The 26,999-nt window shown below is 37.3% G+C and overlaps 1 protein-coding gene across 5 annotated transcripts in view; it reads right to left on the bottom strand.

The window, feature by feature from the left end:
* Positions 1-22,185, bottom strand: part of LOC101852194 (chromodomain-helicase-DNA-binding protein 1) — a 52,784-nt gene extending 30,599 nt beyond the window's left edge. For 4 of the 5 annotated variants that reach the window (XM_005103620.3, XM_005103623.3, XM_035971131.1 and 1 more), the window contains exons 1-15: positions 22,073-22,185; positions 19,687-19,829; positions 16,010-16,412; positions 13,644-13,724; positions 12,906-12,958; positions 11,060-11,149; positions 10,263-10,412; positions 9,587-9,634; positions 5,625-5,758; positions 4,716-4,947; positions 4,213-4,313; positions 3,769-3,941; positions 3,154-3,281; positions 2,091-2,307; positions 1,392-1,481 (exon numbers count right to left, since the gene is read on the bottom strand). In XM_005103620.3, the coding sequence (XP_005103677.1) occupies positions 1,392-1,481; positions 2,091-2,307; positions 3,154-3,281; positions 3,769-3,941; positions 4,213-4,313; positions 4,716-4,947; positions 5,625-5,758; positions 9,587-9,634; positions 10,263-10,412; positions 11,060-11,149; positions 12,906-12,958; positions 13,644-13,724; positions 16,010-16,412; positions 19,687-19,829; positions 22,073-22,078 (2,049 nt within the window). In that variant the 5' untranslated portion in view covers positions 22,079-22,185. The remainder of the gene's footprint in view (positions 1-1,391; positions 1,482-2,090; positions 2,308-3,153; positions 3,282-3,768; positions 3,942-4,212; positions 4,314-4,715; positions 4,948-5,624; positions 5,759-9,586; positions 9,635-10,262; positions 10,413-11,059; positions 11,150-12,905; positions 12,959-13,643; positions 13,725-16,009; positions 16,413-19,686; positions 19,830-22,072) is intronic. The other variant, XM_005103622.3, reaches the window with a different exon arrangement.
* Positions 22,186-26,999: the final 4,814 nt, after the last annotated feature.

Below are 26,999 nucleotides of genomic sequence, written 5' to 3'. Positions count from 1 at the left end.
ATGTAATTACCATCGACAATGAATTTGTCAGACTGGCCATTTACCATGTTCAGTCCTTCAGTACATAATATCAAATGTCTGCATAAAACATGCTCACCACTCCCCCCAAAACAGCTTGCAGCATTTAAGAGGCTTGTGAGTAAAGCAGTGTACTGAGACCCCTGCCTACCTAAAGTACAAGATAGCACTTATTTATGGATGTATGTCACAACATAGAATAACATCACCATAGAACTATTGTACTACTGCAGAGTTCCTCTTTTCAGGCCAACTAAAAGAGGTTCCTTCATCATTTGTTTTTTTTATCTCAAGGGGTATTTAAACCCTTGTTTTAGAAAAAGGGTTGACCGGTTGTTGGTTTATTGGTTCATTTCTGACAAACTAATCCTCAAAAATCAATTATCTCTTAATTTTATACTAAGAATTTTTGCATGTAAACTTGTAACTCACACGCACATTTATAGACACACACAGAGTGACCGTGATTGAGTGCTAACGATTTTTAATTAACTGTAAGGTTTCATTGTAACAACAAGAAATAAATGAGAAATATTGACTAGAATTAGAGTTGTGTCCATTTGGAGGGAGGGGTGAAGGATGGTGGTGGTTGGGCCAATCAAAAATAAAATGAAGTTGACAAACCAAAACGGGTCAATTTCGACTGTTATACAAAAAGAAAAAAAACTGATTCATTATTCTTCAGAGCCATCCCAGTCTTTCCAGACTTTCGATTTTTTTCCCCTCGTGAAAATCTCAAGCATCCTGGATCACTTCCTTTTCATCAAATGAAAATGCCTCATGCTTGCTTTCATGCCAAATAATCAGTTTGTTGTTAACAGCCTTGGTGGTCAGTGAACTAAAAAGTGCTGTATTTCTGACACAGACAAAAGGTGACTGCCCTGTACAATGCTCATACTGAGCAGGATACTTTTTTCCCCAAAGACCTTTCAAGACCAGATTATGGTACACTTCAGAATGCATTAAGTCGAGGCCTTCTAAACTTCGAGGAATATTTCTACAATAGATGTAGTAAAAAATTTGTTGTTTGTTTTTTTTTCAAGACTTCTGCAGATTCCAAGAATCTTGGAATATAACAAAATTCCAAGAGTTTTCCAGTTTTCCAAGACCTGTACGAACCCCCTGTGTATGTGTTGTCAAATCAATGACTCGGCTTCAGGATAGAGAAGGGGAGAAATGATGCTTGAAAGACGCACATCACCTACATTTTAAAGCGTATGCAAACCCCCGAAACGAAATTTTAAAAAGCAATGCTCACGCACCACCAAAACTTAAAGGGGGGTAATATGCAGGTTTAATGGGTAATACATGCACATCTGTGCGTAATGGGGAGCCCTGCTACTGGCAACTGATATTTTGTTCAGCATACAAACCTTATCTTTGAGCAGTATTTCATAAGTAGTAATGAGTGCATTGAACTTCAAACGTTTGTTTCCTGGATGCCTCCACTCCTGTTCCCGCAACTGAAAAATATTTTGAAACACCATTCACAAAAAGTGTTAACAGGACTCATAGAAAAACTTCATGGAATGACAGTGACAGACAAGAACACTACCTACATCAATAAAATATATATTCACACTTACACACAAAAACAAAATCATTTGCATAAAAAGACTACTAAATAAAATAACTCCTTATCAGTGTTCAGCAATAGAAAAACCCTTTTGAGCTACGATATTCCCATGAGCACTCAGTGATTCTATATCTTAAATCAAAATCCATATTTGTCCAACCACTTAGATATGAAAATGACAAAATATGTTTTAGTGTTCTAAAATTTGGTTAAACATTAAATCTACAGCTGATTATAGTGATACAAGAATATTGTTTTTGAAAGGGCTTTGGTTTGTCATGCTTATGAGTTTGGAAAATGAATTGTTTTCTGTAGCCTGTCAGGTTCTTTATTATTTTTATTCTTGGACACACCAGGTGAAGACTCCATGACAGGCTACAGAAATACAATTCATTTTCCAAACTCATCAGCATGACAACCAAAGCCCTTTCAAAAACAATATTCTTGTATCACTATAATAAAACTATGCTCGGACAATGAAGCCAAAAACATATACCATTGATCGACTACCGACGTCTCCCATGTAGATAATCACATTCATCTCTGGAGCCCACTTATCGAACTCTCTCTGCCAGGCCACCACTGTGGACAAGGGGACCACAAGTAAGAAAGGCCCATACAGCTGGTACTGGTTGTACATATGAGAGATGAAGCTAATTATCTGAATGGTCTTGCCAAGGCCCATTTCGTCTGCCAGTATCACAGAGTTTTCCCTGAATTTAGAAGAAATAAAAGGACATTGTTGTTTGAATTTATCTCTATAACATGAAATATGAGTTAACATCCAAAAACAAAGTAGGCAAATCAAAATGTAAAGAATAATTAAATAAAAAACCTTATTCAGCCAATTAAAACAGAAGCACAAAAATAAAACGAAAAATTAAAATGCAAAAAGAGTGTGGAAGGAATGATTAAGAACATTTCTAAAGTAAAAGTTTAAAAAAATTATTCTAAGAACACTATTCAAATGAAAGTGAAACAGAAAGTAAAACAGGCATTTCTTGAGTAACTTTTACAAAAGTAATGTAGTCTAGCACTAGATGGGGCCCACTTCTTTCCATGGCAATAAGGGGAAAAGGTGCTGGCCTTACAGTGTTTTCAGTTTCAAATATTGAAAAGAATTGAAGAAGTAAACATATCAGCCCTGACCTAACCACCAGTCGATTCATGGTAATGTAAATCTATATTTTTTAGTAGAGGTTTTACAACGCTCGCAACTGCATAAGGTCATATGAGCGCCAAAAGATTTAGAGGTGTTACAAAAGAGTAACAAACATAAAAAACAAGAAGGTGAGATAAGGACGATAGATGTTTCATAGGAAAGAAGAAGCACACCACACCAGAGCACCCGCCAAACACCTAAAATCTAAATTTAATTTCAAACTTACAAACACAACATGATTAAAAACACTGTTTTCTGATAAAATGCTTACTCTGAGTGCGTCAACGTACCTCAAAGTGTATATAAAAAAAATATATTAAAAAATAAAACTGGTACTGAGAAATTCTTTAGCAGTGATCATTTTTCAATTTCATGATACAATTTGCCTTTAACGTACTTGCACCAAGAATGCACCATCCAGTTGAGACCATCCAACTGATAATCCCTGAGTGCTAAATTATCAGAACCTCCCAGATGCGCTGGTTGACTTTTCAATGGGACAAACTTTGGACGAGCCTTCAGAACCTGCAGAATACCAAGTGACAGATTAGAAGCAAATAGGGCTGCAGGAATTCAAATATGAAATGTTAGGGTTGAACTGACGTTTAACATGCTGTGTCTACATTCAGAAATAATCCAAGGCACATTTGATCTTGTTCATCACACCCAAATCTGGATGTATTAACGATGGGACACAATCCAATACTAATTTTGGCAACTTTACTAACTTATTTTTCCGATTTTGAAACAAAGTAATTCAGGAGTCAACAGCAAGCAGGGTGATATCTATTTCTGTCCATTTCTAGGACTTATTCATATCAGCTAAACGTCAAGACTGGGAATCAAATAGCCTTTGTCTTTAAAATTACAATTGTTGAAGTTCACTGCCATTTAGAAAAAAACAAAACATTCAGATCTTCCACATGAAAGCCGGAGTCTGATAAGAAAGTGTTCATTTATCTTATTAGAGTCATAAATGAAATGCATTATTTTACTGGAAAAGACAACTTACCCTGCTCAATTTGGTAGGAATACACTGAGACTTGTTCCTAGCTAAGTACTTGTCAATATGGCTCTGAAAAAGTTTTGAGATCAGGTCTCCATCCTCCCATGTGCAATCAGAGTAAGGCAGACCTTGCCACTTGCACAAGTAGTCTGAATTGCCATTGTTCTCTTTCCTGTGAGCTGAAAAAGTCCCAAAACAGGTTGTAAGCATATATAAGCATAAAAACTATATCTAATAACTCCAAAAATTTAGCAAAACATAAAGCCCCATGAACCCAAGATATATTGATGTGTGGCTTTAAGAAAATGAACAAAGTTCTCAGAACACCCTCTCCCCCCACAAATATAATGTGAATAATTACATCTTTTTTTTTACTTCCTGAATGTAAAACAATATTTATCTAAATTATTTTCTACCATTAAATGAAAACAAATAGACAAGGATCCTTACCAATTATCCTTTCCACAGTCTTGTGAGACTCAATAAGATCCTGCATCATTTCCTGCTGACAGTCATAGTATTCACAATCTTCAGGAGAGGCTGATGCTTTCCTGTAGAGTAAAATGTTTTTTTACATACCAAAAATGTACTAGACAACAGGCAACAAAGGCTCAAGTTTACCAAAAATTAATATCACAAAGGTATTTTCTTAGGTACTAGTGTCCTCAAATAATCAATGATGAGATATGAGAGTAACAACTTGACTAAAGAAAAGCGCAGAAACAAACTATAAAAACTTCAAGAGATCATCTTTAATAATCTCCAACGCTGACTGAATTGCTAAAACGTAAACACTTGGAGAAATATTATTTCAGCCCTGAGCAGTGTACTGTGGTAATAAATGGGTACATCAGCTTTCATTTTTTTAAAAGAAAATACACAAAAAGGACTCGATTTTTTTTTAAAGGCAATAATACACATAACAACAGACTTGGATGGGGAAAAAAACTAACCAATCCCGAATTTCTTCTTCTCGTTTCAAAAAGTTTTCAAACTTCTTCATGCCATTGACTTTCTGCTCTCTTAGAGAAGCTTCTGCTTCCCAAGTATTATGGATATGAGACCATCCTTTCCACTTGATGAGGTAGTGCTTCTCAAATTCCTCTTTCTCTCCTTCCTTCAAGGGGGTTGTATTTGGATCTCTGTTCTCGCGGACATTGTACAAGGTTGTCTTATGCCCTGTAGCTGAAATAATAATGGCATTTTAAAAATAAGAGACATATGCGCTAAAACCATACCAAAAAATAAAAATTATCGTAGCAGACATCCATTATGGGCTTCAAATATTTTCCCAGGCATGAGAACAAACTGAGGACACTGACCTCAAAACGCAGTAGACTATCACTGGATGCATACACATCAATCTCTATACAACCAACCCAATTAAGTTATAGTAAATCAAATAAGTTCTGATGTGTTAATGTTAGAAGCAAAACAAAAATAGCAACAAGAAAGTGGCCTAAACATGTTTCCAGTGCCTTCACTTTTAACCTGGGTAACCATAACCTGTATTATTTTCATTTTGCACCATGTCTTCTAAAAAGCAGACTTATCAACTCATTATACACTCATAACTACCCTTGGGCTTAAGAGAAATGAAGAAATGATATGGATCAAACTCAACACAAGGCAAAAAATACCAAAACAGCGACCAATATCAAATGACAGATCCTTCATATTATTCTCAGAATAACATAACTGTGATCAGAGCTAAACAATCTGCAACCATATCCAAGTAAAATAACACTGAAACTGACAGAAAAAAGTAGAGTTTATCCATTATGCAAAATAAAAACTCCAAACCATACAAATAACAAATGAATGGAGTGGTCAGTTAGTGGTCGCACTAATTAACCACTTACCTCCTTTTCTCCCTCTGCGACCATCCAAGACCTTCTCAATAGTCTCCCTGTTGTCTTCTTCCACCTCAGCAACAGGTGTAGCAGCTTCAATGATGTCGTCAGAATCTGTGGCTTCATCTGTATCCTCTTTGTAACTACAAAATAGAAAATGATTATCATATCAGGGTGGCCAAAGGTTACCAGAAAGAAGGCAGCTAAGAACATTTAAAAAGAAGTTAAAAGAAATAACAAAGACTTAACAGAAAGTAGAGGATTGGTCGTAAGAATATTTCTAAGGAACCAAATTCATTCCTTAATATTTGAAGACTGATAGACTGCTTCTATTCATATAAACAAAAAATCAGCACGCTCATGTACGATACCCATTTATGACTACCACAGGAATCAATAAAAGAAAATTACTATAATTTCTAGAAAATTACTATAATTTTCGAGAAACCACAGATGTCAATAAAAACTACTACGAAAAAAGGATCCATGAAAAGATCTGTGACATTTTTATTACACAAAAACAAAAAATGGTCACAGAAGACATTGAACACCACCATTATGTTCTGCACAACCGAGATGGGTGGGAGAGATACAGCTTCATACTCACGTCAGGAATAACCCAATGCCACCAATTAAGTACACTTGAAACATATGATCCAAAGACTTATAAAACAAAACAACCATTATCTACTATATAAAGCATACAAATGTATGTATATATAATCTTGCCACTCGAATATCCAATGCTGTACAATGTTACTCCACTGATCAATTCTTTCACCATTACAAAATCGAGTTAAGTTCTAGTTGCATACTTTTCATGGGTGTTCGGCGGGCGCTCTGGTGTGGTTTGCTCCTTTCCTATCAAACATCTATCATCCTTATCTCTCCTCTTTCTGTGTTTATTACTCTCTTGTAACACCTTGTAACATCAGCACTAATATGACCTAATTGTGCTTGTGCTGCAAGTGCCAAACAACTCTTACTAAAGCATAATTTTACCACATATCTGGATCTCTCGAAAATGTACATATCACAGGTGGACAGAAAACCAGAATTCAGCTGGATTGCAGCTACATGGGGATAGGCCATTAAAGAAAATAAGAAACCTTCGTGTGAAGTGAATTCTTTCAGTTTGGCTACAATAGTAGACCTGCATGTGGGCCAATTTTAATACTCCATATTATAATCTAAATAAATCTAGATCTAGATCTTGAACGAGAAATCCGCATCCGATTCCGAACAGAGGGACTCAGCTGAGTCTAGATTCTAAATAATTTACACACCTGATGAAATGCCTTTTACCAACATTAAATCTAATATTACAGCACAACCTATAATAGTGTTCGACACAGTAGAATTGGAATATGAATCCTCCATTGAGGTCTATAATAATCTAAAATATATTCAATTTAGATCTAGACTAGTAGAACAAGTGAGTCGGACTTGAATGAATCCACATAATCTGAACAATCAGTCAACAGACGAAATTCAAAATGGCCGCTCGAGCACGAAACTGAAAGTAGATACAGTCAAACCTGTGTAAGACGGCCACCCATTGTCAAGGAGAAAAATGGCCGCATAAGACAGGTGACCGTCTTAGGCAGGACTGATCAAGATAAAAAAAACAAACCATTCCCATCTGAGGCCCCAATCGAAAGTAGCCCCATTGTTGTTGTCTTTGTTGGTGTTGTTGCTGTTGGTTTGTATTTCGTTTGTAATCTTTATTTTGTCGCTGATTTTGCACAATGGTGACAATAAAACGAAATGTATCAGACAAGGAAGACCGAGTGCCATGTTAAAACAAACACATGGGTCGCCACCACTCGGAGAACGAGGGACGCTTCTGTAACAAGTCCATGTTGACGTCCTTTGTTACTTTGTTACAGACCGGGTAAACAGTAACCACTCATCTCACTTTCGATTTGTGTATGAGTTCTGGGCGGGGCTTATGGGTTATGAGGGATCACACGCTAACTCACCTGCAGCTGAAAATTGGTAGCTATTGGTCAACAGTGGGAGGGGCCTACGCAACATGATCGGTTGAAGGGACTACCCAACAACAACGACAGGTGATTGAATTATGACGGCTCGCCCACAACGCCAGGGGCCAATGCACAATTTATGACAAAACGTAATGGATTCACTAAAGTGACCGTCTTAGACAGGTATTATTGCTTAGTATTATAGGGGTTGTGTGTTAAATTTTTGTGGCCGCGGCCGCGTTGGACAGGTGCCCGTTTTACACAGTTAAATTATATAGGAAAAACGCAAGGGGGGAAATGGAAAGTGGCCGTTTGTACAGGTGGCCGTCTTATAGAAGTGGCCATCAGGGCAGGTTCGACTGTAATTTGGGTTGTCGTCCTTTTTCGTATTCGTATTTCTACTCAGGTTCAGACAATGTCGGAAACGCAGACGTCAGCGGTGGGCACGAAAACGAAAGTGCCGAAAAGCCAACAGGAGAAAAAGGGGGCGCTGGCAGTCGGTAGTGGTGGGCGATACCGGCGAAATCCACTGTCGGTACTTTCTCGGCACCGAGAACCGCCAGTACCGGCGCCGGTACTGGGAGTGACGCCAGTAGGTGACGTCACAGACTTTGTGTCCTGCGTCTAACGCCACGATCAGTGCCCCCCCCCCCCCCCCCCCCACCAGTCAAAATTGGAGAGGCGATTTGTGCTGCAAGTGCCATACAACTCTTACTAAAGTGTGACGCAAAATACCTTTGAAGTCTGCCGCCGCGTGGGATTAAACTTTGCAAGCAAAATTTTAAAAATAGTTATCGCCGCAAAAAATTGATTTCATTTTCGGAATCAGCGTATCAAAATAAGCAAAGTGGCTCGCATGGAACCTGATTGGAAGCCATATTATAAATTTAAGCAAACTTCGTTTTTGATTGTCAATTTTGAATCTGAGGTCCTGTATCAAGGTCACCCGCTGCGTTGTGTGCATCTGACGTCACAGCTGCTAGGCCTAGGCCTACACACTGCCCGTGGCCCGTTAAGAAAAAAATAAACCGTCGCATCGGCTCCTTCTCAGAGCCAGTATTAACTATTGGTGTCTGCTTCTTTCCAGAGCCGGTACTGGAGGCCAGGTGTCGGTACTGACACCTCCTTCGGTAGAACCCGGAGTTCCGGTACTTGGACCGGTACCTGCCCATCCCTAGCAGTCGGCCAGGCCTCGCACTTAGCACATTGACTAACACAGGTGGGCCTAGCGATAGCATCGGCTGGCTCGCGGGTCGGGCCGCAATTGTCGGCAAACATGCAGGTCTACAACAGTACTACTGACACCACTTGGCTGAATTTCAGGAAGCACATAAGAACAGTACCAACACCGAGAAAAGACGAAGAAAGAAAAGATAGCCCACAAACCAACATAAAACACCCCTGCCACCAAATAAGAAAAAAAAAATGAGAATGCTGTACTTCCATGTGTCAATAAATTACACAAAATTCAATTCTAGTCTATTATAACTTTGAAAATATGTAAAAGTATATTATAGATGCTTTAAAACAAATTTGACTTTGAGGTACCATTACATTGTCAATGACTGTCAGAAATTGAGTTGATACGATACAGACCCGTGCAGTTGCTTGTTTTCATTACTGATTAATGGGACAGTTTTTCCTTCCACAGCATTTCAAAAGCTATGTCTATAAGTTAAATAATTTAGATACTACTTTAATTGATTTTCTGACACTTAAGATATAAAAACATTATTTGATTTTGAATCCAGCCGAGAGGATTATGATGCTTACTGAAACCAAGACAAGGAAACTGTGCACTTCAAACAGAGGAATTGTCCAGTTCTAGACAACAGTCAATACCACACTAGCAATTAATCTCACTCAAAATACAGCAAGCTCAACCATTGACCCAGGACATCACCACAATCAACAAGAGGACTCCAGTACAAAAATTGTAACCCGAGACACCAAACTTGCAAACAATACTAATGCCCAGAGTCTTACCTAACAGCCTTTTTAGAAGCTTTGTGCCTGGTAGGGCGATACTTGTGCCTATGTTTAAAAATAAAAGGGAAAAGTGTATGACACAAACCGTACCTGAATAACTGTATCCATGATGCCACCTGAGAAAACCCTCACTTACCCAAGGTCTGATCACATTCAAACTTCATGTAATCAAAAAGCAGTACGCTCTCCACTTGCAATCTTTCACCGTGCAATCAAGCAACAAAGAATTTCTTTACAAACCTAGCACTTCAAAAAGCTTTATCAACAGCAAGCTGCTCAAATGTTCTGAGCCGAGAATTTCTCAAGAGAGATTTAATTTTTTTTTTTACAATTCAACATTTAGACTTTGAATTTCAACTAAATATTTCACAAGTATATGCAAATGTGACCAAAAAATAAAAGACACCGCTAGAACATTCTTTTTAAAATAAAAAATGTGAACTTAGTCCATCTGAACAGCTGGCCGATGCTATGCTGCAGTGACACAATGTTTCCTTACTCTATAAAATAGACTTGTTAAAAAAGAAACAAGAGTAACGTTCAGAAGACGGCAAAAAATGGACTGATAGCAGAAAATAACTACTCATGAAAACTACAGGTTGCAAATAAAATCAAGACAAAATGAAATGGTAATGATGATACCATTGATTTCAAAATATCCTTGAAGCCTCACCTGACTTTCTGAGCAGTTTTTCTTTGCGGGACAGGCCTACTGTACGAATCACTATCTTCTGAAGACTCAGAGGATGACAAGTTCTTGGTCCGCCCCCTTGACTTAGGAGCAGCCCGAGCACTTCGTTTTGGTCTTGGTGGAGGCTTCGCCCTAAGACAATTGTTAAATAAAATGACATTTCGAAAAAATATTTGTGTTCTCAGATCTCAGAATGTTGATATAATTAAATATCTTGAACCAGAAAAGTAGGAACCCGACCCAACCTCTACCAATCAATAATATTACGCTCATATTTCATCTTAAGTTCGTCTCCTCCTCAGAATTACTTACACTTTACATATATAAGACTTTGCACAATTGTTTTGTTTTGGTTCTACCTAGAAGATTGATGTCATTTTGATGTCATAAATTTTCCACACCCATTATTTGACATTTGGAGACAATCTGTTTTCAGTTTCATTTTCTTGCCATATCTTTTTAAAAAACCTACAAGACAATCAGAGTTGTAAAATATCCCGTTTGAGAAGCATGCCTGAAACATATTGATTTAATCAACTTCAACATATTCACCAAAATGAAATTTGTGATGGAAATTGCCATATCCTGATTCTTATTTAAAAAGCGTCTTTGAGATAACATACACAGATCGCTTTAATTTATCAAAAATAAGTTCTAGACAAACCATGGCCTCAGAAGTGAATAGAGTTCAAATAGGGCCGCAATTGCTACCTCACCTTTAACTGTCCTGTTAATATGTTAACTAGCCGAGAGCTTTACTTTCCAAAATTTCAACATACCTCTTGCTCTTAGCAGGCCTAAAGTCCTCACTATCACTGCTTGCTTCTTCACTATTATCCTCATCTTCTTGACTTTTCCAATCTTCAGACCTGCAAAATTTTTAATCAGTTTCGTTAATGGAATTTCATAAAAAAGAAGAAACAACAAAGGGTAGAGTTAGATTACAATAAAAAATCATCTTACACAGATTAGAAGAGACACGTATGACGCCTTTCACATGATGCACCATATAACCCTCTTTTGAATTATCAATATTGCAACAACAAACAACACATTAGTAGCAGAAACTTCTGAATCAAAATAAAAGTCAATATAAGACAATGAACATTCATAAACAGGAGATGCGCTCATAAATGACGATATGTGAGGCACCATGGTGAAATCAGGCGCTCGTCAAAATAACGGAATTGGATAAACAGGTATTTTTCTGCCAGTTTGGCAATTGTTATGGAATTTTTGTTTTTTGGCTTAACCCTTTGAGCCGTCACTTTGCTGACCCTAGAATACCCCCTGCCTGGTCTCGTCAACCATTTAAAGGAAATTTCACATGGGTCACAACAAATAGATCAAACACAATAACAAAATATCCACACAAAAACTAATCAGAGTTGCCAGAGAATAGTTTTTTGCACACGTTTAAGCCTAGAAGGGCCTGGCTCAGACTCGCTTGGATCCGTGACTCCCAGACCGGTGAAAAGGTGTATCGGGCTTCACATTGATAAAGTTCCGGACCGGTCAGAGGGTTTCTCAGGCTCTAAGGGTTAACCCCATTTATGTCCATACAAAAACACAACTCCGTGTGAATTTTACTGAAACACGATTAAAAGAACAAAATGTCATTTTTCTGTTTTAAAGGACTTTTTGGCTATTATTAACTCACTCACTGCCAGGCATTTCTCGGCAGGGTAACTGAGGAATGCCAGGCTTTCGGGACCATTTTCAAAACCTCACTGTGAGCTTATTTTGTGTACAGCATTGAACTTTTCCACAAACAATGACATTGAAGACCGGGAAGCATCGGATCATTGGTCTGAGCATCGGGAACCCCTGATTCTAGATCTGGGCCTAGATCTAGCAAAATTTTCATCTTCACTTGTGTCCGCACCTCTCCTATTTCCTTCCCTATACTCATCAATTCTGTATGATGGTTCATCATCACTATCATCCGCAAAAAGATCTAAATCTGACCCTTTATTGACGAATGGGTCCACCAATTCAAATGTTCCGACTTCGTTTAGACGTCGTCGCCATCGTAACTGAGCGTTAGTAGTATTTAGTTTGTTTCGGTCGAGTTCGAAAAAGTCCGATTTTTAAGTAACTTATTCAAGGGAAGCTACTGCAACACTGGGGAATCGAAACTAAACTGGCTTATGTCGCCTACTTCCGACTGCCAAGCCCGAAACACGTTGGGGAATGTTTGAAAAATAATAGTAAAAACGCACCGACGGGTTTCGAGTTTGGCAGGTAGCAGTCTACGCGGATCACCCCACAGGGTTTGGGCATGGCAGTGAGTGAGTTGAGAGTTATCAAACTTTGGCGGCCATTTTCTCGCCAGTTTCACCACTGAAACCAGGCGACCGCACCGCTTTCAATTGTAATTATCTTGACTTCTATTCAAGATGGGTGGGTATTTTTTTCACAGAAAGCAAGGCAAATAAATAAGCTTTGAGATGATACCAATAACTCCACATGCCCAAAAATTGACGAGCGCCCGATTCCACCACACAGTGACACATAACTTTTCTTAACTAACCAAAGGAAATTCCCATTACTTCAAAATGGTCACAAAAATCGAATTCGAAATAAATAATCCCCCCCCCCCCCCTTATCCAAATAAATACTCACTCTCTTCTCCTTGATCGTTTCTTTTTCCTGTCACTATCACTACCACTATTATTCTGTAGGAGGGAAAGAAACAACAGTACAAATTAGAACCTGATAAAAGCTCAGACATTTCAAGAAATCATTGACACCCCCCCCCCCCCCCCCCTCCAAACTTGTAATTTCATTTATTCACATAAAATATGCTGAGGAGTAGAATAGGAAAGTTGAATTGGGGAGCTCAAATGTATTCAAACACACTTCAAAACGAAGTAAAACACTGTCGGAACTAAAACTGTGGAACTTCCCTTCATAAAAAAGACACCTATAAGCTGAGAGCAATGAGGGATGTATCATTGATATGAAATAATGCTTTAATATAAATGAAATATGCTTTTCACTTAAATAACATATCTATCTTACAATGTGTGTGCGCGTGCGTGCGAGAGAGAGAGAGAGAGAGAGAGAGAGAGAGAGAGAGAGAGAGAGAGAGAGAGAGAGAGAGAGAGAGAGAGAGAGAGAGAGAGAGGGAGAGAGAGAGAGGGAGAGAGAGAGAGGGAGAGAGAGAGAGAGAGAGAGAGAGAGAGAGAGAGAGAGAGAGAGAGAGAGAGAGAGAGAGAGAGAGAGGGAGAGGGGGGGGGCCGCATATGTATGAAAATGAAAAAGACAGAAGTGGCAAAAAAAAGGACTTGTAGGGCGAGTTGAATAAGAAAAGTCAGATACACTAACTTTATAAAAAGATACTTGGGAAGGTTCACTTACCCCAGCATTGTAACGAACAACTTCCCTTCTTGACCTTCCTGATCTACGGATTCCGTATAGATCCGGCTTTTGATCCCATTCCTACAAACAAGTAGAAGTGTCAATTCAAAAAAAAAAATATAACTAAAACTATTCTAAACGAGACTGGACACATGTTTCACAGGCACATTTGACAAAAATAAACAGCAAAAAATATTTGTCCCTTTACCTTTACGGTGGCAGTCAAACAAAGCGCTCATTAGGCCCAGTGGTGGTAAATCAGGATCATTGTTTATGTTTCTTATGGAGTTTTTTATAAGCTCGTCAATTATTAGTTTCTAACCCTATAGTAATGGATCTATTATTTGAACATGGAAATATGTACATTTTTTTCAATGTATGTTCTCATGACCTTAAAGTTGACTTTAAAGGGCTCCATAATTTAGTAATCCCTGTTAAACTCCGAAATTTCAAATATATTTTATTGTTTCCAAGCACAAAAACTGAAATAATTGTGTTGATTGAAATTTTTTTTCTTTTTTGTAAGAGTTTTACAGCACTTGCAACACAAGGTCATACAAGTGCCGAAGATTAGAAGTGTTACAAGGAAGTAACAAACACAAAAAAGGAGGGGAGATAACAACAATAGAAGTTTGATCAATCCACACCAGGGCACCTGCCAACCACCCACAAATTTAAGCCAGAGGGTAAGAAAAGAAGTAAGAGCCAACAAAAGAAAGAAGAGCCACCTATTGCGAATGGATAATCCATTGTCTGTAAAGATGATTGAACCTAAGATCTTTTTATTTACAAGATTTCTACTACATCATACTTGAGAGAGTTTGATTAAAGTCATTATTCCCCTGTCGAAGTGCTACAATTTTTAATGACAGTTTGAAATAACCTGAGCCCATTACATCCAACAGAGGAAAAAAAAAAAAAAATGTAGTCTTGCAAAGAATCTCGCCCTCGTAAAAGCATATGACTCAATGGACAGTGAGGTGGAATCAATCTGATGTTGACATGCAGCCCCTGTGAAGATTTATTTCAACTCTTTATCTCCGTGGGGGTAAACCCACTACGCCGGGGCCGTTTTGGTACTAAATTTAAAAAGGCCATGAATTCAAAACAAGTCGACCTATTTTGATAGTTCTTCATCTAATGAATAAACTCCCGATAAAAGAGACATGTTTTCGGCAATTGCTGAAAAGTAATTTGGTGTCGAAGTCATTGTAAAAGAATGCACCCGAGTTTGCCAGAGGTAAAGAGTTAGAGTGTAATGATAAATCTGTGTTAACTATAATGACATAAATGAATCATTAGGCATTCCAATTTGTTTTCTAAAGTTTCTTCTCAATGAACATCGCCCTCAGTTCCTTGTCCTATTCCAATGGTTCTTTAACCTGGGTTCAATTTAACCCCTGAACCACAAGGGTCATCAGAGGTCAAGACATGCACATGCACCATTCCACTTGGACCTAAAAACTGAATATGTGATGGCTGACAGGTTCTGAAAGTACCTGAATTTTATTCATTTATTCATCTGTTTTGTCATGCACATGGGCACTGTCCAGATCAAGCGACATACATTGTGCAGTACTATGTATCAAGACCCCCAGGGGATCAATAAAATGTAATTTTGTTGATCAATAAAATGTAATTTTATTATTTAATTATTTATATGTCTTCATCACTATCCGACCATGAGTCATTGTAAACTTATGCAATTGATTATTTACCACACTTTGTTGGAAGTGTCTGAATGGCATTTTGTATTGTCCACAAAAAACCCAAAAAAATCGGTAGTGTTGTACACCCCCCCTCCCCCCCCAAGAAAAAAAATTGCCTTAACAAATACAACAACTCTACGGTTATCTGAAAAATGCCATCATGAATAACTCTCATCAGCAATTCAATCTCCCAAGTGCTGAGACTTATCTAGAGTAAGTCAATATTATTTAATCAAAAAGCATTCTTTCACAATATGGAAGACAACGTTTTGTTACAAATGACCTCAATAAAAAAGCTGCACCACTTTCAGTTTCTTACTCATTCACTCAAAATATGTGAAGGCAAGAAAAGATAGAAAGAAGAGGAAACACAGCAAAGACAAAATGTTCACGAATAACATGACCACACGCAAAATTTTACTGGAGGATCATACCATGTCAGTGAATTTTTTTTTCATTCAACGCCATCAGCAATTCGGACAAAACAAACAAGTCTACATTTTTAGCCATATTATATTATCAAATGCCTGTTAAGTCATTTCATAAATAGTATATTGCAGCCAAAAAAAAAAAAAAAAAAACAACATACTGCCACTTATCCAAATTTGAAGCAATCAAAAATCAAGTCATAAATAGGAAACAAAAACATATACTCACATCTTTCAATTCCCTGATAGCAGTAACTCTCCGTCCACTACCACCACGAGATGCGTCATTATCACCCGTGTCTTGGGAATCAGTATCGAAGAGGACTCTTTGAAGGTTCTCCTTCCTAGACTTCCCACTACTTTTTTCACCTCCATCTTCATCATTGGATGATTGTCCATCGGAATTAGAATCTTTCTTGTCCTCTGAATCTGACTCTGAATCATTTTTCTTTGAATCATCTTCATCATCGGAACCGGAGTCCTTCGACTTTTTGTCATCCTCATCATCATCTTCATCATCGTCAGATGTCTGAAGTTGCTTTGGTAGCTCAGTTTCCTCCTCAGAAGATGAATTGTTTTTATTTTTCACATCCTCTGCATCAGAGTCTGAATTGGAATGGGAACTTGAGTCACTGAGGAAAAATTTAAGACAAAATAAAATGAACTTCAAAAAACTATGGAAAAGGTATTTATAGTGCAATATTATAAAACAAGAACCAATAATCACATATGCAATAGCACATGTTGAAGCAAATAAAACAAACAAGATCATTTCACAAAGCAATGTATAATTCCATTTTTATTAACCAGATCTGTACGCCCTGGGGTCATTTTGTACCCTCGGGGTGTTTTCTTCACATTTTAGAATTCTTATAGTACGAAGATCTCTTTGAAACTTTCAGTATTTCTCAAAAAATCATTTTGACAAAGACTGCTATGCAAAGCGTACGGAATGGATTGACGAAAAAATTTCCTCTTTGGAAAGTGGTGTCACAGTTCCCCAAGCCGTATGGATATGATAGTAAAACAACGTACGGATAGGGTTAACATAGGCTACAGTACTAATTTGTGAAGGTGGAAGAAAAGCACAAAACTGAAGCTTAAATGAATCTCTGCACATGTACATATTCCATGTAATGCGTAGAGAAAGGACAACCCGCCAAATTTAAGCTTCCCAGGCTATGTTACTGTCATCGAAACAGCAGCTATTCTAAATTTTGGTTTTTAAAAAAAGAACCCAAATGCTGATGCTATTTTCATTAAAAATTCCACATCAATTGTGAAACATCTTCTAATAATACAAATCACAAAGAATGAGATGCGATCCACTTATCAGAGCTATTTTCAATTAAGCAAAGTACTTTTCAAAGTCTGACAGATGATTAACGCAACATGCTCCCCCCTCCCAAGATTTTGAGACAATTTTTTTCATTTCAAAATATTTGAAAAAGCTTGTAAAATTTGTCTTTGTATTTTTTACTTTCCTTAGAAATTAGAGTACAAAAATAATTTCAAGAAATGAAAATGTACAGTATACACCTGCAGAGGCTGAACAGTTTCATTTTGGCACAAGTTATGCTTATGTAAATATCAGAAATTATTGAAATAGCCAAAACAATAATCAAATAAATATTTTCAGTCAGGGCCCATCCAACCCATCAAAGACATAAAGACAGCTCAAAGGTGTCCTCCATCTTTATTAATCTAACCATTTGAAAAATCACATTAGACTTCCTATTCACTGTTTATACCTGATTGGCAAAGTAATTTAAAACCAACACTTCGTGTTTACCATGTCGACAAGAAAAATCAAACCTCAACATCCTAAGAACAGCTGTAATTATTTTATATTACTTCCTATGGTACCAACTTTCAAAGTATAGACAAAAGCTGCATGTCGCTTTCTTCAAATCTCTTTAATACCATAGTGAGGTTCAACAGTGCAGCATGTTTTGTCACTATTAGTCTGACAATACATTTTGTGAAATTGGAACCTTTCAAGCAAAAGATGCAAAATTCTACTTGAACACAGGCAATTGATTATAGTTTCACTATTGGTATCTGTTGAAAAGATTTCACAAAACCATTTGGGGGCGAGTCATGATTTGCATAAAATTTTTTCTTTGCTAAAAATTACTTTTCATAATCATTTACATTCTACATCCACATGTTTCATGTTCATGTCTAAATTTCAATTGTTTGTGGGGTCAACCATCTAATACGATCAATATTTTTCAATTAAAGTTTTCTTTGGTAAACACTAAGCCGTCGTTTAAAATGGAGAAAACCTATTTGCAGGGAAAAGGTTAAACCCACCTAAGACAGCAAAGAGTAATGACTGTAAACTTACAGCTATTTTTTTTTTTAATGCAACAACATCAGCATTGTACATTTATACTAAGTCCTGAACAGCGAACACTGAATAAAAAAAGTATAGCTTTAAAGTTTCCCTAACTCTAAGAAGCTAAATAACAGATCTTTTTGGCCAAAATAAACTCAAAAATTCATACTAATGGTGTTTTTTTTTTTTAAATAAATAAATAAAATAACACCGACTTTACTTTGTGTCCAAGACTAATCTTTTTTTAAACACCTTTATTGGGTTTTTCAATTCAAATTTTCTTTCACTGTCTTAAATTCTTTTTTTTTTTTTGACGAGGGGTTAGGTTTTGATAAATCCTATAAAAATATACATTGTTCATTTTTTTCTTTCACTTGATCAATGTCACTCTCGGCAGTGTAATTAAAATCATAATTAGATATAACTCTGTCCTCTGGCAACCGATCTCGAATCCTGAACACTTGAGTGGCCTAGCCCATTGGGCCATCGTTAATAATCTTCAGACATTTTCCCTCGTTAATACCAGTTCAAGATCTACAAATGCTCAGTCCACTACTTTAGTTCCTGGGCTTTTCTGGAACACAATTCTGGGTTTCTGTCACTGCAACCTTTAACATCAGTTTCTGACCTAGAACTGTCATCAAATACACCGAAAGTGTTTTCTTCTTCCATTTTCAGGTTGCACTGAGCACTTTATGTGAATTCTACTTTTCTTTTTATTTGACCATTTAGTCACTCTCTTTAAAAGTTTCCATAATTTTAGACCTATTGGCCCCACATATCAAAGACAGGCCAAACAATAGAATAAGATAGACTATGCAAACTGTATTGTATATATTAATATAGCCAAAACAAAATTCCCAAGGTGATCACGCAATGCCACTGTGGCAATTGCCATTCAAATGTTGCAGAAACTGGCAAAAGTTATATCGATACAGTTTACACAGCTACTTTCTTAAAAAAAGGACTAACCACACAGCTGGTCAAAATAATACGCATTGGCCAAGTGACCCCCCTCCCAACCCTTCACACAAACTTTTCCGCGTGTAATAAATTAAGATATTCGTGGCAGACATGCAAGAATAATGTGATGGAGATTAAGGGAAACATCTTCAACTGAGTTATGCGCCTTGTCCTCATTATTAATCATAAATTCAGTCATTGAAGTTCATCATTTTCTTCAGCATTGGCAGGTCCGTGAGGAGCAATACAAAAAAAAAAACCAGAACAAAATGTATTTTTCGACACCAAACAAACTCCCATACTCAATACTCAGACCTTCAAAACTTACTAAACACACTATTTACATACTGGTTGGCAGCTATGAGTTTATGTTTCAACATTTCGGAAAAGCGATAAAAAATTTTCACCCAAATACAATCGTGGCATTTATAGCACATGACTATTTCACGTCCTCAACTCATCAATTGTATTGGATAAAAGCTGAACTTGAAATAACCATATCACATAATACTTTGGCCCCAAAAAAATTAAAATGTTCAATTATGATTCATAAAAGTCTACAATTCACTTTTCACAATCACATGACACACATTATCAAGTACCTTGAGTCAGACATCGAGTCAGCATGGCCATTGCCTACAGGTTTTGAATGATCTTCTTCAACTGGGCTATCCTTAGATTTACTTTTGCTACCACTGGACCCGAATAAGGGTGTAGACAGATCTGGTAGCGACGGAAATCCAACCTGGTGACCCCGAAAAAAAGAAAAAGGAATTAGAGAAATGATAAGTGTTCAATTTCAATCACCTGAAAAGCAGTTTTAGAATCTTTACTTTCTCGTACAACTGACAAGTTCAAATGAATAATCTGTTTCAAACATAATCGACACACAGTTGGCATGAACATAAAATAACAGAATAGGCCCAAAAACAATTATTTTCAAACCTGAACCCTCAAAAAAGCAGTCTTCACTCCAGACCAAAAACAAACAAAATGTTTTTTGTAACATGACAAACAATTTTGAATTGTCCTTAGACAGCAAAAACAGACACACACACAAAAAGAGGGAGAAAAGGGCATTTTTTGTAGAAACGCTTTATCAACCAATCTCTCGAAACCAATCATCTTCATCTACATGCAATATGTAGAACATATGTCACTGTCCTTAAAGGTATAGTGAATAGCTCTGTTCCTTACAGATTATACAGTTTCAAATCAACAACAAAGGCCTCACAACTCACTTTAAACACATAGTACGGCATACAAGTTGGAGAAATCAAACAAACTTTTATATATACTCGATTCAAGAAGACACCAGAGAAAAATTCTAAGTTTCAATTTCAACAGAAATTTACAAAAATGGGTCCCCCTTAGAATTTGATCAAACTACCGTCAAAGTATTCTAAACTCATCCCTGAACTAGTTTCAACAGAAAATATGATGAAACACATTCAATGATGTACACGAAAACGCATTTAACGAATAATTGGTTCATAATTAGCTAGTTAAGCAATAGGAGAGGGTTCTTACTATTATAAGAGCTAAGGAGAAGAAAACTTATCTATTTCAAACAAATTACGGGAATAACATCAGAACTGCCTCACAATTGTACATTTCCCCCAAATCATCCCTGAAAAGGAAAGAAACCGCCCTTTAATGGAATTAATCATTGTTAGCTTTACACCAAGCCCAGAACATCATTACTATGAATAATGAACTAAGTATGTTCTTATTTAGAAATTTTCTCGTCATGGAAATGAAATACAAACAAGACAAAGACAACAATTTTAAATCTAACAAATAATTACAGATCATTAATAGTCTTTCAGCACAAAACAATCAGAGCAGCTCTGAACTCTTGGTATTGGTACGATTTTATCACAACAAGCAAAGAAGACAACCATACTTCAGTTTCTTACAACATGACAAGCCTAGCCCACATGCAGGAAAATCACCTGTAGCTACACATAATATTTCAAAGATTCTATGAGTTACACAGCCTTAAAATTTCTGTAATAAAAGTTTCTGAGAACTAAGAGGAGTGTGTATTTAATGTAGTATAGCTTACAAACTTTCAAATTTTGCAAAAATGGGTCCCCTTTCAATTCATTTTAAACCAAGGTCATTTGAAAGTCATATGGTCAAACTATCAAATCACATGATTTTTGGGGTGGTACAGAATCAATGATGCCTTAAAAATTGGTGAAGACTGCAGGTGAGTACACAGAGAAGAGAAAACCCGAGAAAACAACTCGAAAAGAGAAGAGAAAAAGAGGTAACAAATAATAGCCCTAAATAAGCAATTGTAATATATACTATTGACACAGAACAAGAATATCTGAAAGAGAACAATCCATTATACAAAAATTCTTTGCAAAAAAGTAATAAATTTAAGTTTTAGAAGTCTTCAAAAAATATGTTTTCCTCAGCCCAATTTGGGAGTGAAAGAACAAGCCATGCTGGTCCAGAGTTTGACCATTTTCACAATGACAATCAATAGGAGAATTTACAAATAAATTTGATCAAAACAAATTGAAATGACTATACAACAATAAAAATTGAAGGACACGGATGTGAAGAATCTGTAATTCTGTAAACAAAAATTTTTAAAACACCTTGTCCATTGCAGCCAACTTCGAATGTTCAAGATGGCGTCCAATAGTCTGGTGGGCAGTGCACATGCCTTTGTGTGCCGTGCAATATTACGTTTATCTGTTTGTTAATTTCCGATCAAGTACATCATTAACACCATCGATATTTTTAAAATTTCAAGAAAACTATAAAGATTTACCACAGTCGTTTCTTAAAAATGGAAACACTGAAAAAAAACATACTTAGTTCATCGTTAACACCAAATGAAATGCAATGTGTGGGCTAAAATGAAACACGTCGCTGTTGTGTTGCAATTTTCGATAAGGTTACGAACAAAGTCTTTGTAAAAAGACGATTTAAGATGCTCAGAACAACAGTAGCAATGAAAATACGTACGTCCATAAAAACGTAGGCTTGTTTACATTTCTTTCGACCTGAAATGAGGAATTTTCAGTCTGGGAAACACAGGTACGACAAAACAAAAATGGCCGCCATTGTGATCTATGAGCTCACAGAGAAGCCAAGTGCATTGTGGGAAGTGCATGAGTGACGCACCTTGAACAGTATTGATGTGGTTTTCAGGATGTGCGGTGTTCCAGCTTGCACTTCCATCGGTCGTCTCCATCCTTTTTAGAACTATCAAATAAAGAAATCCAAATACAATATCAAGTCTATGAATCTGTTTATATCTACAACACTTCCAGTTAATGATGTCAACTTTTCATACATATTTTATGTATAAAATACTTACAGCTGTTAGGTTTACATGAAAATAATATTTTTGTGGAGTCTTCAACAAACATGGATAAAGAACTAGGCCGACTAGGGTGATCAAAGTAAAGTGTCAGTGTAGTGCAAAAGCTAGGTCTGGAAATCAAAGAATCCAATGAAGACTCAAAACAGAAGTTTATTTTTAAGAAATAAGAACTATGTTCTTTTGTATGAAGCAGAAATTTGGAGATTAAAATTGGGAGAACAAATCGTTCACCAGTGGTATAACTTGGAACATATTTTTTTGCCAGAGATGTTTGCCTAGGCAGTTATCTTTCATTCAAATCAAGGGGGACTATTAGAAATGGAAGACAAAAAGAAAGATACAAAAGGAAGAGACACAGAAATGCAGCAATTAGTTGAACAGGCTTTGAAAAAATTAATTACAAATAAATGTAACCAGAAGGGCAAGGAGAAAATATCCCTAGGATCAAAGGAACAAAGGGAATCAAAGTTCAGAGCAGCAAAGAAAGTTGGCAGCAGATGTAAATAGGGTAGGCAAGACGTGGACCTAACTGGGGAAATACACACCTAACAAACATCTTTGCAGAAGAATTGGTGTTCTTATTGGAGGGGGAAGGGTGGGCAGTGGAGAAATAAGAAGAAGACATCAATTCAAGATCAATGATTTGCTCCAATACTCCATTTATCACAAGGGGGAGGGGGTACGTTACAGTGATCAGTACTTCTTACCTTTGTAAATTCGCAGAAACGGACGAGAAGCATTTTCAATTCTGTTGTTTGTTCCTGATAAAGCGTGGCCTGTTTCATATTCTCGGTGGTAGCTGTAGGCAAAAAGAAATTGTTGGGGGGGGGGGGGTGTCAAATAGTTCGTAGTGTTTTGTCTACAATATATTTTTTTTTAAATCTATGAGCAGTACAGATCGAGGAGAGAATGTGTGTTACAGCTAATATCTTTTTAAGTGGATTTCTGTTCTATATTCTATTTCAGTTCAAAATTAAAATTCTTCTATGATCTTGTTATTTCTATATCTAGTCATTAACTTTCTCAGCTTCCTTCGGTCACTGTGCAGCATTCTATCTTTTTTTTCTTTTCTTTTTTGGCTTGATTTAAGTTGTTGAGGGGTGGAGGGGGGTTAAGGTGACTGAAGAGGCATGTTACAGTGCAACCTTAAACAATATTGTGCCAGATTGTGACGGATAAGATGACAGTTGACCACAACAGAACTATGTCGCATATATGCATGCTGTTATCAAGCATATAAAGATACGCAGTTTGCTCTTCTGGAGAACGTTAACCCATCAACATTTTCGGTTCAAAGAATCTAAATTAGAAAAAACACGATCAGTGCTGAGCTTCTACGTGCAGGTGTAATGGCGGGTGACAAAAATCGGGCACTTGACAGGCCTATCTACCGACTCCGTAAATTATGAAACAGGCATATTATTTTTTTTTTCTCTGCGCATGCGCTTGCCCTGCAACGCAGTCCTCGGTTCTGTCCTTGGTGAGGAGGCTGACCCGATCGAGAAACAGTCGTGCTACGTTGGCTCTTCTAGCCTAGCTGCAGACACGCCACGAGTTTTAAGAAAAAAGGGGGAGGGAGAGGTTGGTCGTACGAGCTGCCATGTGGGTGGAATGCTTCATCACGAGCGCACTCGCACGCAAATGAATAGTATAAAATACACGCCCGCATCAGCGTGTACCACACGCTCACGCTTATATACTCAAAGCGCGGACACACACACACACACACACACACACACACACACACACACACACACACACACACACACACACACACACACACACACGCGCGCGCGCGCGCTCGCGCGTGCGTGTGCGTGTATACGTAATATAAGCAAGTAAACTAAAAGCCGAGTGAAAGACATCCTTTTACAATATTATATGTAATATGCTATCGTTATCACTTACAGTTTTCAGTAGGCTTATCCAAGATCCACGGTCTATTTTGCTTGTACTGTAAGGCTACCACTACTACATGTAATAGTAAATAGGCTAGATCTAGTATTATGTTTTATCAGTATTGTTGTCTTTTATTTCTCATTTAGGCCTGCTGTCTTGCCTTTTCCAGCACTGGTGTTGTTTTCTAATTGAGGTTTCACCTAATCTTTCAGATTTTTTTTTTCTTTTGAAGGTTAAACCACTGACTTCAGTTTTCGACATGTGGGCCCGGGACATAATTTCAATCACGTTGTGATTTTATGACAGCGGCCCGTTTCAATGTAGATAATTTAAGGGGGGGGGGGCTACACCTGGAGGCTATCTCGCTTATTACTGGACCAAATTTTACCATAATTCACACATATAACAAGCATAGTAAGGATTCTTAAAATCTGCTATCAAATTTGATTTAAAAGTTTCGTTTCCATGGATACGGCGGCCATATTGGATTTTGTTGACATGTCTTACGTAATGAATACCGCACTTATCGCTCATGGAAATTGATTATTTGTTGTTGTTTTTTTGCTTGCGTGTTAACAAACATTAGATCTAAAAATGTGTCTGTTGTTTTTTTCTTAAACGACTCCGAAAATTTTTTATGAATTTTTTCCTGGGGTAGTGTTCAAGTTTGCAAAAAATTCGTGAAAATCCACACTCAAGACATCACCACCAAAAATCTATTCCATATATCAAAAATTCAACTGACAAATTTCTAGTATTACATCTTTTCTTCATTCTTGGAAAATTTCATGAAGATTGGATGAAAAATGGTGAAGTTATTCAATAAAGTATTGTTTTAGATCGAAAAGTCGCGTTTTGAGAAAACGGCCGATAAAGAAAAATAAAATATTGACTTTATGAGGAAATGGTGGTGACAAACATGCCTGGTATGGAAAAAAATACGGTTTTGGGGGGTTCTTATGCGATGAAATAGTTTAGGAGAGGCTGAGGAAGCTAAAAATGCAAACAACTCAAATTCCATAATATGGAGCCGAAACGGGACTTTGGGGGTGTAGCCCCCCCCCCCCCCTTTAATGATTTACATAGAAATGAAAACAAGGCGACAAGGGCCTGCGACATGAGGGTAATTTCTTGACAAGCGAAATCCAAGTCGCTATGAGACCGTGTCCAAACGGCATTTTGGAGTCTGTTATATATGCCATATTACAGTCTAATATTAATAATATCAATAAATGAGCCAGCCAGTCTGTTATTTAATTTCTGTACATGTTATGGGTAACAGCTGAAAAATCCTTTTTTTTTCAACCTCGCGTGACAGTATCCGATACATAGCAATATGACCATAATTAGGCTATGTTTTTATTGACACGCTGTATTGTGAAGGCCTACGGTACACAGCTATCTGCAGATTCCCCACTTTAGCATGTAGCTTAGGCTATATTATTTTAGAGCAGGCTAGATCTAGAATCTATATTTTCTTGTTTCAGATCTAAAGCTTTATTTACTTTTGTGATTTTACGGACGTGAAAAGAATGTGGACTACGCATAAAAAAAGTTTCGTTCCTTTATGTCATAATGACATAGATTACTGTTCTGTCGTTGTCACGTGATAGCGAATACATGTTTGTCAGTGTCAGCCTGAATGTAGCCTACTGTGTGCTGTGTCACTATAGACTATAGAGGCGTTCTCTTTCTTGAACAAGGATGGCGGGGTTCAGACCTTTCATCTGGCTAATATCTGATGTTTCGCGTCAGAAAAATAATTTAAAGTAAATCTAAAATTTATTCAAAGTTATAGATCTATGTACCTCTCTTTTTGTATTGTGGGTTTTCAAAGAACTTGCGTAAGGGCACTTTGACGTCTAAAATACATTTGCTGACTACATGATGTACTGTTCCCGGATCCCTGACCGACGATGTCAGAGCAGGAAAACAATCTGGGCTAGGCCTATTTTGTAATTTGTGTAGGCCTAGCAGCTGTGAACCAAAGTACATTTATGTTATGAGAAATGAGAACGTACGTCGCGGAGTGGGACTAAACCAGTAGGCCAACGTACAACTTGTTACCAACGACCGAGATCGTCGGATCGAGTAGGCCTAGCCTCGCCTCCGTGAGATTTCCATTTTCGGAAATCTCTTGCAGTGAGGAAAAAAAAATCTCTTGATCTATAGATCTAATGAATTTCAATTAGACTTGGGGAACGGGGGTGAAGGACATCATGCAGGAACTGAAAAGAGATAAATATCTAGATCCTAGTGCTAAACAAGAATGAAGACTGGTACCACAACCGGAGATCGTAAATAGTAGGCCTATAATTTATAATCATCGACCACAAATATGAACTAGATCTATAAATACCAGTGACCCAAACAGTGCATATGGCCTGCCTGACTACCCTGAACATAAAAGAAATAAATTCGAAACAGACGCACATTAGAATAATTAAATATGTTATTGATGAGACAGCTCACAGGAGCATACATTTCCGTGGGTCTGATCGAGGTGTTGGAAAATTGCGCGTAAGGAACAGAATGGATATCTGTAGGCCTATATGATGTATCAGATAGGGCTAGATCTATGTGTTCTACCAGCAATCAACATATTAGTGTATATAACAGCATGGATTTAGTCTCTCTCTCTCTCTCTCTCTCTCTCTCTCTCTCTCT

Source organism: Aplysia californica, unplaced genomic scaffold (genome assembly GCF_000002075.1).
Source record: "Aplysia californica isolate F4 #8 unplaced genomic scaffold, AplCal3.0 scaffold00382, whole genome shotgun sequence".
NCBI lineage: Eukaryota > Metazoa > Mollusca > Gastropoda > Aplysiida > Aplysiidae > Aplysia > Aplysia californica.
This window is presented reverse-complemented; position numbering and strand designations above follow the sequence as displayed.